Raw genomic sequence first — 11,779 nt, forward strand, 5'->3', positions numbered from 1 at the left:
GTTGAGCAAAAGGTGGAAGTGCCCCTCTGGGGGCTCCGGCGTTTTTGTCTCTCCTCCCGCGCGCGGGCTCCAGCAGGGCCGGGACTGGCGCTGGATCGTCGCTCCTCCGGCTCTGTCCGCTGTCCGGCTCCGCTGGCCGGCGGGAGCCCGATCCGAGACGGGTCAGGGCTCTCGAGCGAACACCACTCCCCTCGCCGCTTCCTCTGCGGAACAGGGCCGCCATCTTTCTGAAGGGCCCTTTTTTTTTACAGCCGGTTCCTCAAAACATTTCCTCCGCGGAAGCAAGGGTTAACCTGTTACGAGCCGGATCACAGGCGTTGTCGCCCCGCAGTGCGTTCAATACTGAGAGATAATTCACTGGAATGGATGAGTTCATTCAAGACCTCAACAGCAATATCTCAGTCATGGAAGGAGAGCTCAAAGACAGCCCCAGCAGACTAACAAGCAAGCCTTTTATTAGATGGTGTTATTTCCAGATGTCCTGCGTGATGCTGTTTTCTTCGCGCAGATTCTGAAGATAAAAAGTCCAGCCCCCCACCCCAAACTCCTATGAGGTTGAAAGGCTGAGAGTGCGTGTATCTGCGCTGTAGACTTTCATAACTTTCATAACTCGGGGGGACTCGCACGCCACCCGCCGCTCATCCGGCATGGCTCTCGGGCACGCGGTTTGTTTGCAGTTAGATAATCCGACTCCGCCCCCCGCGCCCTCCGATTGGCTCGGCCCCGCCAAGGGGAGGGGCCCACGCCCGCCAATCGCAGGAGGGGGCTCATTACATATTCAGGAGAACACGAAATCCCGCGTCTCCCATTGGCCGCAACCTCTGATTATAACAAGTAGGGGGGCGTGGCGGAGGGCGAGTCCAGTTAAGTAACTTTTCAACTGGGGTTTTTTTTTTTTCCACCCGTCCCACTGACGTCGAGGCGGTCTTGTGCGCTGTCTTTCTGCCCAGGAGTCGCACAGCGCCTTGAAGTACTCTACGGACTTTGATTTTAGATGTTTCAAACTTAAAGAGTTCATTGTTTGTTTGTTTTTTTCATAGAAGTAAACTTTTTTGGGGGAAAGTCTTCAGCCATGTCGACCGCCGGTGAGATCACGATGGGAGTTTCCAGCGACATCCCCGAGGTTCTGAAAGCTTTGATGGAGTACCCCTTCTCTATACCCGCAGCCGACGGCGAGGGTGAGTACTTCTGTCGCCCCGGCTGACTGTACTCCAGGCGTGGCGCTCGCTGTAGTGTGGAAACGGGAGGAATGTGGGAGTGGAGCTTCGTGTGGCCTCGGCTGCCGGTCCGGCGTGACTGGAGCCCAGTTCTGTGCAGGAAAAGCAATGGCTGTATCGGGCATCAGGGTGTTGCTCGCTGTTTCTCCTGAGCTCGGGGATACTCGGGGGGCTCTGAGAGTGGGAGGGGTGGGGGTGGGGGGGTGCGCCGGACTGTCACCGTCGGGCGCTGTTGCCTGGATGTCGAGGTCAGAGTTCACTGGGTCACGGGGTGGAGAGGGGTCTTCCCGAGACCCCGGCGGTTCCGGGGAGGACGGGTCGGGTCGGGTCGCTTGCTGCCGTGTTTACCGAGTGCGCGGTCGGGCAGGGACACGGGTGGTCTCTAAAAGTAAAAGGGAGAGAGAGGTCTGTCCGGGTCCGACTCTCCCCAGCCGCCTGCGACAGCCTGCGCCCGGGGTCTTGCCCTCTGCTGATGGTGCACGCGTCTTCTCCGGCAAAAAACAAGAGACGTGTTGGTTTTTTTTTATTTATTTATTTTTGTCGGAGAAACATAGGGTAGGAGCGTCATTTCCCGGCTGTCCGTGGAGCTGGCAGCTCATTTCGCGGTAGCGAGTGCGGAAACGCCGGCAGCTCTCGGACACGCGGGCGCGCTCCCCCACACACACACGCACACACACACACGTGCACGCGCGCCGGTGCGTGCGAAGCAGGACCGCTGATTCACGGCGCCCGGGTCAGCTGACTGCAGCCGCTCGCACGCACTGGGGCACCAGGCCAGACAGACCCCCCCCCCCCCTTTATTAAAAAAACAAACATTTTTTTTTATTACACGTATAAAGAATGAACACATAGAAATAGAGCCAGTGGAGCAGAAACAGGTACAAGAGAAAAAAAACGCCAACAGATAGACAATTAAACCGCCGGAGGTCATGAAGTAAATAATAATAATAATTCCTTACACTTATATAGCGCTTTTCTGGACACTCCACTCAAAGCGCTTTACAGGTAATGGGGATCCCCTCCACCACCACCAATGATGGCATTTACCCAGAATGACTAATAAATGTACTATAAATAAATGCTCTTTTTGCAAGTTTTCTATTAAACAGTACAATAAAATATCAAAATCTTTCAATCTAAGAAAGCACCTGTAACTGCCTGCAAGTCCGTCCAAAACAACTCCGCAAACCTACACCTCACAAATAAACGCGCCCGAGACTCCCTGTCAGCCCCACAAAAAACACACAGAGCTTTCACACGATGAAAGCTCGTGCTTTCCTTTAGAGAGCGCTCATTGAACTGGCGTCAAACCTCCAGCCCCCCGGGGCTCGGCCGCAGGGGCTGGTCTGCAGAAGGCGCGTTTGTGAGCATGCCCGGGCGCGCACAGCTCTGGGCAAGCGTCGGTGTGGAACCAGCTGCCCAGCCCTGTTGTCCAAGCCGATAGATACCCCGGCTCCTCTCGGGACTCAGCTGGAGGAGCTCCTCCAGTCCGGACAGCAGGTTTCGCTGTACACAGAGGGGGGTGGGGGTGTGGAACAAACTGCCCAGCCATGCCGTTGAAGCCGGTTCCCTGGTTTCTTTTGCAAAACGCAGCTGGAGGAGCTCCCCCAGCTCCAGGACAGGAGGTGTGCTTCTTTACACGGAGGGTGGCGGGGGCGGGGAACAAGCTGGCAGCTACAGTACCGACACATAAACACCGAGAACAGGAATAGCGTCTTTTACAGGAATAGCTGCCCTCCCATCATTTGCCATCCCCTCTGCTCTCGTGTGCGAGCCCTCCCCCACGCCGAATTGTGTCTTCCTGCTGGCCAGCAGCTGGGGAGGTGTCCAGACTCCGCCCTCAGGTCGGGTCCGGTGCCGACCCCGGGGTGCTGGTGTGGAAGATCCCTCCTCGCGGCCGCTCAGCTGGGAAGATCCCGGCTCCCGGAGGGGGCGCCCGCCGCTTCCCTGTCTCGGCCTAGTTCCTCCCAGCTGGGGTCCCCAGGGAACACGGGGGGGGTCTCGTTCGCCGCCCCACGGCCACCCCCCAGCGCCTGGGTGAGCTGCAGCGGCCCGCGGGCTGGTGGGACAGCGTCTCTAGCCGCGGCCCCCTCGAGACGTCACAGCCCACGTACCCGATAACCACGTGCCTTCGTGGGCGGTGACCGCTGCGAGGAGGGGGAGCGACAGGAATGACAAATATTTAAAAATAGATATATCTCTCTCTCAGCTCGGTTGAAGCGGACGCTGAAGGCTGTTCGGGGCTTATGGAAGGCGCGCAGTTCAGGGTCGCAAACGCCGTGGCCGTGGTGGGGGAAAACGTCACGGGCCCGCACGTGAGGGGCTCCCGGGCTGCCAGCGGCCGGCACGTGTCGCCCCTCCCCTCCCACCTGAGACAGTAACGTCCTGTATTCAACACGATACCTGTACAGCGCTGTGAGTGGAGTGTCCGGCAAAGCTATATAGGTGTAAAGAGTTGTTAACAATGAAACTCAATCCCTGTGCATTACCGTGGAAGGGTACATTAACTAGGAAATGGAGTAAAATTTGTTTGTTTGTTTTTTTTTTAAAAAAAAGAAACCACAAGCGCTTTTCTGAGCTCTTGCCTAAACAGGGTATCATTTTCGTGCAAAACAACCGAGAATCCGCCTCCGGCCAATCAGATCCCAGGGCGTGACGTCGCGAACACGCCCACCCATCCCGTTCCCGGATATGACCGCGGTATATGAATATTTATGCGGCCGAAACGCAGGCAGCCAATCCGCTGCCAGCCGTGGAGGGCGCGGGGGCGGGGCTCGCTTATGAATATTAAGCAGCCGCCTCAATCCGGGGAACGAGGTCAAGCGGCTGGTGCGGTGCGGTGTTGTTGTTGTTTTGGCGAAGTATCCCCCCCCCCCCCCTCCGGTCGAGCGGGCGAGGGTTCGTCCAGCCGATGCCAAAGCACAGCCAGACTCGGCACCCAGGCGCCCCTTCTCCCGCGTCCGTGGCGACTGAGAGAGCGGCGATGCCGGGCGGCGGCTCCAGCGCGGGGCTGCGCGCCTCCATCCCCGTGGTGCTGAAGAAGCTGATGGAGAGCCCGCCGCCGAACCTTCTGGAACGGAGCAGCGGCGGTAAGGGCGCGAGGCCGCCCGCGCGGGGGGGGGCCCGAGACGGCCCGAGACGGCCGAATCTGCTCGCGCGCAGCCGGCGGCCCCGAGCCCGGCCGGACGAACGTGATGATGATGATGATGATAATAATAATAATTACAAAAAATAAATAAAAGAACAACGCTTGTGCCTGTTGTCCTGGAAAAAGAAGTTTTATTTCGTCAACCTGTAGCTGTTGAGTTAATTTTGTTTTGTTTTTGTTTTTCTACCGTGGTCGGAATCGGGCCGAGTCCTAAACAAATTAAATGACGAGTCCAGTCCCCCGGGGGGGGGAGGGGGTTCGGTACAGCGAATAAACTGTTCAAATCCGGTGCGAATCCCTCGTCAAATCGCGGCGTTAGTATATCTAAAAAAACAGCCCATGAAAACACACACATGGGCGACGTCGGGCCTGGAGGAGCTCGAGCGGGGCTCTTGTTTACTGCCCTGTGCGCGCTCCCGGCGCGTGTGCGCGCATGTCTGGGGGGGGGTTTGAGACCCCGGAGCCCGCTTGTGCGCTTCAACTCGGTCGGGTCGTGACCCACAAATATAAATCATACACTTTTATAGAGCGCCTTTCAAGTTAAAAATAAAAAGCAGTTCCAAGGGAAGAGAATTACAGATTAAGTTGGGCATCAGGCAAGCGTGCTGTTAGAAATAGGAATATGGAGGATATCCAGACACTGACGACTGAAGTCCTTCTTCACAAGAAGGGTTTGAGTCTGGATTTGAAACGGGGAGGGGGGGGGTGACTCCCCGATATCCCAGAGCTCTGGGGCGCAGCAGGAGAAGACCCGTCACCCCTGGGGTACGGAGACACGTTTTAGAGCCCAGAGACCCGGGAGTGTGGCGTTTTTATCAGGTCTCACTCCTGGTTGGCCTGGCTTGATTGAATTCATTCTTGGATCAATAACAGGATGATAGGATGTGGTCCCTTTCCCCCGAGAAAATCAGAAGACGCATACACGCACACGCACACCTCCTTAAGGAATTAGGTTTTTCGGCTCTGCGTTTGTCAGAGTCCCAAAACCTATAACCTGTAACTCTGGATAGTCACGCCTGGCGTCTTCGGGTTTTTGGTCTAACCTGAGTTGGCAGTTAAAATAATTAGAATTGGTTGACACACAATAACGGAATGTGTTTTGCAAGGTTTTTGGAATTTGATTATGTAACTGATGACATTTAATGAATGTACTGGAGTGTCCAGTCAGTGTGTCTGTATGAACCCCTCTCTCTCTCAGTGCAGTGTTCATGTACTGGAGTGTCCAGTCAGTGTGTCTGTATGAACCCCTCTCTCTCTCAGTGCAGTGTTCATGTACTGGAGTGTCCAGTCAGGGTGTCTGTATTAACCCCTCTCTCTCAGTGCAGTGTTCATGTACTGGAGTGTCCAGTCAGTGTGTCTGTATGAACCCCCCTCTCTCTCAGTGCAGTGTTCATGTACTGGAGTGTCCAGTTAGTGTGTCTGTATGAACCCCTCTCTCTCTCAGTGCAGTGTTCATGTACTGGAGTGTCCAGTTGGTCAGTGTGTCCTTCTTGTCCCCCTCAGAGAAGGACAAAGACAAGCTCTGCGGGGACGATGACGGTGACGGAGTGGGGGTCAGCGCTGCCGCAGGGGGGGTCTCGGCGTCCCTCATGCCGGCCATCTGGGACAAGACGATCCCGTACGACGGGGAGACCTTCCACCTGGAGTACATGGACCTGGACGAGTTCCTGCTGGAGAACGGCATCCCCGCCTCGCTGGAGGAGGAGCTGCAGCGCTCGCTGGCCAAGGCCGGGGGGGACGACGAGGAGGAGGAGGAGGGGGTGAAGGACGGGAAGAAGAAGGTGGGGTCCCGGGGCTCCCCGACCCCGGCCCCGGCCGTGTCCACGGTCACCCTGCTGCCCGCCGCCGAGCTGGAGCACAGCTGCGAGGAGCTGGTCACTACAGGCACGCCCGCGGACTCCCAGGAGGACCCAGGTGAGGGGCGGGCCGAGGTCACCTGCTGTCGCCGCCCCTGTGGGCGTTTTGTCTAGTGGTAGAGGCGTTGCCCCGCCTGAGGGCTTCCCGAGAGCCGCCAGAAAGCTACTCACCGACGCGGCCTTGCCCGTGCAAACTACACTTCCCATAAGCCCACTCACCCAGCGACTTCCTGCAGGGCTCCTGCGTCGCGATTCGCTGAGCTGCCCGTCAAGTCGAGAGGTTCCGCCCCTGTGGGCATTTGTTTAGTCAAAGATGCGTGACCCGGTGTAATGGCTTCCTGAGAGCCGGCAGCAACTTCCAGTATACACTGCCTGGCAGGGCACAGGGGTGGACACAGTTACAGACAACTGGCTCATGTAGCTCACAGACGCAGCCTCGCATGTGCAAACTACACTTCCCATAAGCCCACTCACCAGGCGACTTCCTGCAGGGCTTCTGTGTCGCGATTTGCTGAGCTGCCGGTCAGTCGGGACGTCACTCTGGTCCTGCCCAGCCCCTGCCGGTCTTGCCAGCAGGAATAGAGTGTCAAGAGTTGGAGCAAAGCAAGAGGCACGAGGCAGGGTACACCCAGGACAGGACGCAAGTCCATCACGGGACAGACAGACGCAGGCACACACACCAGGGCCAGTTTTCCCAAAGGACAATTAACGTCCCAGCCTGTCTGGGGAGGACTGTGGGAAGAAACAAGAACACAGGGAGAACATGCAAACTCCACACAGACAGCACCCCAGGTCTGGAATTACACCCAGAGCCCCAGGAACTGCGAGGCGACAATGTTGCCCACTGTGCCACCCTGCTGCCCACCTCCCCCTCCCTCCCCAGCCCCAAGCTGCTGCTTTTTTTTCCCTGTTTTTCATTCTGTCTCTGTCTCCCCCCCTCCAAACAGAGGCGCCCCTTGACCCGGAGCGCGAGACGCCCAGCCCCATCGACCCCGACAGCATCGAGGTGGAGGTGAACTTCCAGCCCGACCCCACTGACCTGGTGCTGTCCAGCGTGCCAGGCGGGGAGCTGTTCAACCCGCGGAAGCACCGCTTCTCCGAGGAGGAGCTGAAGCCCCAGCCCATGATCAAGAAGGCCAGGAAGGTGTTCGTCCCCGAGGAGCAGAAGGTGAGGTGGCCGGGTCGGGTCGGGCCGAGCCCTCACGCCCGCGGAGTACGGAGTACGCGGGAGGCGCGTCTTTGCACAGAGGGTGGCGGGAGTGGGGCACAAGCAGCCCAGCCATGTGGCCTCCCTCTGGGGCAACGGCTGGATCCCGGGATCGAGGAATGGGTGGGGTTGGGGGGGAAAAGGTGGATTTAATGGGCCCCTCTGACGTTCCTGGTGCAGAAGTGGGGCCCTGCGGCTCCCGGTGTCCCTGGCTGCGGACTGAAGAGACTCAGTCCCCTCCCTCCCTCCCTCTCCCCCCCAGGACGAGAAGTACTGGTCGCGGCGCCGGAAGAACAACGTGGCGGCCAAGCGGTCCCGCGACGCGCGGCGCCTGAAGGAGAACCAGATCACGGTGCGCGCCGCCTTCCTGGAGAAGGAGAACGCGGCGCTGCGCGCGGAGGTGGCCGAGCTGCGCAAGGACTGCAGCCGCTGCAGGAGTGTCGTGGCCCGGTACCAGGCCAAGTACGGCCCCCTGTAAGGACCCGCACACCGCCGCGGGGGAGGGACTGGAGCAGCGCACGCGCGCGGCGAGAGACTGATAACGCCAAACACACACACACACACACACACACACACGCGCGCGAGCGCACGGGGAGAGAGAGGGTGTCCAAACTTGCCAAGGGAGAGCGAGAGAGACGCGCGTAGACGCAGAGCTCTGCCCGGGGCCTGCGGGTCGCGTCAGGCCCGGGGTTCGGACAGGGCGAGCTCTGCGCCCCTCTGACCCCACTGACCCCTCTGACCCTGTCTCTCTGCTCTGTTGAAGCCTCCTGCTGGACGCGGACGCGGACGCGGACATGGAGGATCTGTAAAGGTTTATTGATTTATTGATTTATTTTCAGTGGGTGAAATAAATAAATAAATGAATAAATGAACGGACCACGGGGGGGGAACCACGCGCCTGGACAGACTCTGGGAGGAAGATGGAGGGAACAAGGAGAGAAAGAGAAGAGACTGATTTTGTTGTTTTTCGCCGTGATGACGGCGCTGCAGGAACTTGTAAATACCCTCTCGGCCTCTGGCCCTGTGTCTTCGCACCCCACGGAGAGAGAGAGCCCCCGTGTGTACAGAGCCACGTCTTCTCCAGGGGATCGCCCCCGTGTGTGTGTGGGGCTGTGTAAATACCCAGGTCTTCTCGAGCTGTACGCTGGCTCCTCTCTCAGGAGGCTCAGTGTGTGTGTGTGTGTGAAATTTCTCCTGCTGCCTCCTAAGCGGGAGACGCCCGACCTCTCACGTCCTGCTGAGTTGTGCTTTTCCTAAGGTGGGGTTAAAAGAGCAGGTCCTTACCCGAGAGCAGCGGTCGTCTCGTGTTCCTGAAGACGTGCTTTCTCGGGATCTTCGCATGTGCTCGGCGTTGGTTTCTCTGCATCGTTTCAGAGTCGGGGGACCCTCGCACCCTCGCACCCCTCCTGCCCGTCGGCTCCTCGCTCCGAGGCGCACAGACCCTGAATGAGGAGCCTGCAGTCATGGCCAGCTCGTTAAGGGCTGTCGGGACCGGACGCTGGCGCGGCGCTGATCCGCACGGCGCGACTGGGGCTCTCCCAGAACCAGAACCAGGCCCCTCGGTGGGGGGGGGGTTCTGCTCGCTGTGGAGATGGCAGTCCGAGCCCGGGTTCCGGCTAGGAGGTGTGTAGGAGTCGTCAGCCCGATTCCTTGGCCGTCTTGGGCGCGCGGGGAGATGAAGGCCTGTGGGGGAGCCTGTCCTCTCTCGCTCGCCCACACCTCTGCGGTGTTTCCTGAGGCGGCCCCGTCAGGGAACCCACAGTGGGGTCACGGTCAACCGGGGTGTTGGAGGCACACTGAGGCCGTGCTGGGCTCAAAGCCTACCATCCCCCCCCCCTCTCCTGTCGTGTCTCGTCGGTGTGACGTTGGGGGTTGAATTGGGCCGCCCGGGCCCTGCAGAGCCCCGGTCCAGGTCGGCCGGGTCACCCCGCCATCCTGCGTTTGGGAAAAGCCCCGGAAAACGAGGGGTGTTCCGGCCGGGTTCGCGGGATAGGCCGTTTGAACTGGGTCGGGGGCTCCAATCTGCGCCCTTGAAGGGGGTGAGGCGTCGGGGTCTTTCGGTCTAGATGATCCCCAGAAACTGCCCCTCGGAGCTCATCGCCGGCTTCTGTGTTCAGAAAGAAACGAAGGGGTGACCCCCCCCGACCCCTAATGGACTGGGGCTCTCCAGGCCCTGACCCCCAGCCGGGCTCTCTCTCTCTGCAACGCCCCAGGACTGTCTCACGGACCCCAGGAGCTCCAGAGGTGCACAGAACTGAACTTTCTAAACCACTCCTGTACAGCGTCTCGGTTCGCAATAGCTGTATAAACAGAAAAATATTGTACATTATTACTCTACTCGTTGTGATGGTTGTGGACGTTTGTGTGACGTTTTATTTTGTAATACAGAAAGGTAAGTTTTTATTGAGTTATTTTGGAGTTTTAAAGATTTATCGGCTTGAGTTTTATATGAATCTCTATTTTCTTTCCTTTGTATACTGTACACTCCCTGCAGGGGAAGAGAAGTGCGTTTTCTGTGCTCACTGTGCTGTACAGGTTAATAAAGGCTTAGGCGGCTCGTCTCCCCCTGTCGTGTGGGTTTTTGTGTTGGAAGTGTAGGAAACGGGGTCTGTCCACTTAGAGCGCCCGTCGAGCAGGTATTTCACTAGCGGTCTTAACACCGATCTCCTTTCTCCCAGCGACTCCTGGCGGTCCGAAAAACCGCCTGTAAAGGTTTTTTTTTTCCCCAACTCATTTAACCGCTGTAGAGCCCTCTGAGAAACGAGCCGATATGATTGACAGCGCCTGCGCAAACAGCCGCTTGAAATGGCCCGGCTGTCCCCGTTAGGCGAGAGACGCAGTGCGGCTCCGGGGCCGCCAGGGGGCGCCCGTGCGCCGTCTTCTCGGTCTTCAGCTCTCGTTCGGTGAGCTGATGGGTCCTGTGCACAAGGGTGACTTGCATGTGCGCTCCACTCCAAAGACAGAGGACAGAACAGCAGCAGCGCCGCCGCCAAGTTCAATAACAGCTTAAAAAACATCACCGTGAGCCAGTGGTGGGGCTAGAGCTCAGTAATGTGTCTCCGCGTCTGGAGGTACGTGCCTCTGTGCTCCTGTAACGCGTCCCAGAGGGGAGGGATGGGGGAAAAGTGAGGAACCAGGATGACTGTCCTCAGCGATACTCCCCGCCCTGCCGAGACAGCGAGCTGGGAATATCCGGCGCTGGTCTCGGCCGGATGGGGATCCTTCGTGGCTTAATCGGCCCCGTGGGTCGGAGGGTCGTGCTTGTTGACACTGCTGCCCCGTGGGGAGTCCTCCTGTGGGGAGCCGGCGTGGTGCAGAGGCCCTCCCAGCGCCCGCGCTCTCCCGGAGACACGCCAGCCGGGTTTACCGGGCGTGTCTGGACCCTCCCTGTGGGCGAGCGAGAGAGGGAGCTACAGCGCACGCCCAACCCCTCTCTTTACTTTCCTCTCTCCTGAGACCCTTTCTACAGCAATAACGACCGTGAGCTTAAGACGTGAAACCACGTCAAGCGCGAGTTTGAAAGAAAAAACTGCCGCCGGCAGCACAGGCCGCCCCTCCCGTCCTCGTGATTCAATTAACTCATTAGGAGGGCGGAGTGGCCTGTGGAAGGACCCCACGTGACTCTGCCCGACCTGCCTTTAAAAACACAAGATGAAGGCGCCCCCCTCCCTTTCAGCCTCACGGTCAGTCCTCCGCCCCCCCCCCCCCAGGAGCTAATTTGGGCCTCGCTGCCCCGCCGCCGGGGGGGTGGTCAGTCCAGCAGGTGGGGACCTCCCTCAGTCACGGCGCCGGCTCTGCAGCCTGCGTGACGTCAGCTTCCAGCTCGGCTCTTCGCCCCGGATGGCAGACAACCCTGCTAAACGGCCATTTCAAACCGGCAGCCGGGACGTGAGGCGGAGGGAGGGGACAGGGGAGTGGGTGAAAGTGTGCCGAGTCCACGGCCGCTGTCCCGGGGTCGAGTTAAGCCCCTGCAAGCCCTCGGCCCGGACAGTCCAAACCCCGCCGGGACACCAGCGTCCTCCAGTCCCAGTCCTCCAGTCCCCTCCTCCTTTGCAGGACAGGAGAGAGACGGGTACCGGCGAGCTGGAGGGGTTTTGCAGTGTAGGGCCCTTAATTGGAAGAAAAGAAATAAAGAGACGCTTTCCGCTTACCTCACGGCAGCCTGAAGTTCCCCCGGCTCGCTCTTAAAGCTCACGGCGGACGTGAGAACGTGCAGCGTGTGAGAATCCGCCCGTGAAGTGGGGTTCAGCTGTATAGCGTCGCCCTTCGACGTGAGAGGGGCCGGTCTCGACCTGCTGCAGCTGGACAGATCCCACCGTGCCCGCAGCGTCCCGGGGCCCGCTGGCCCACC

At 59.0% G+C, this 11,779-nt stretch overlaps 1 protein-coding gene across 2 annotated transcripts; it reads left to right on the top strand.

Annotated features, from left to right (window-relative positions):
• Window positions 1-891: 891 nt before the first annotated feature.
• LOC102696273 (TEF transcription factor, PAR bZIP family member) lies at window positions 892-9,989 on the top strand. Of its 2 annotated transcripts, none has more exons than XM_069196436.1 (5): window positions 892-1,178; window positions 5,869-6,279; window positions 7,169-7,389; window positions 7,691-7,902; window positions 8,192-9,989. In XM_069196436.1, exons 1-5 carry the CDS (start codon window positions 1,073-1,075, stop codon window positions 8,235-8,237), a joined length of 996 nt encoding a protein of 331 aa, XP_069052537.1. In that variant the 5' UTR covers window positions 892-1,072; the 3' UTR covers window positions 8,238-9,989. The 2 variants fall into 2 exon arrangements, with proteins under 2 accessions (XP_069052537.1, XP_069052536.1); XM_069196435.1 differs by lacking the exon at window positions 892-1,178 and adding an exon at window positions 3,791-4,306.
• Window positions 9,990-11,779: the final 1,790 nt, after the last annotated feature.

This window comes from Lepisosteus oculatus, chromosome 12 (assembly GCF_040954835.1).
Source record: "Lepisosteus oculatus isolate fLepOcu1 chromosome 12, fLepOcu1.hap2, whole genome shotgun sequence".
Lineage (NCBI taxonomy): Eukaryota > Metazoa > Chordata > Actinopteri > Semionotiformes > Lepisosteidae > Lepisosteus > Lepisosteus oculatus.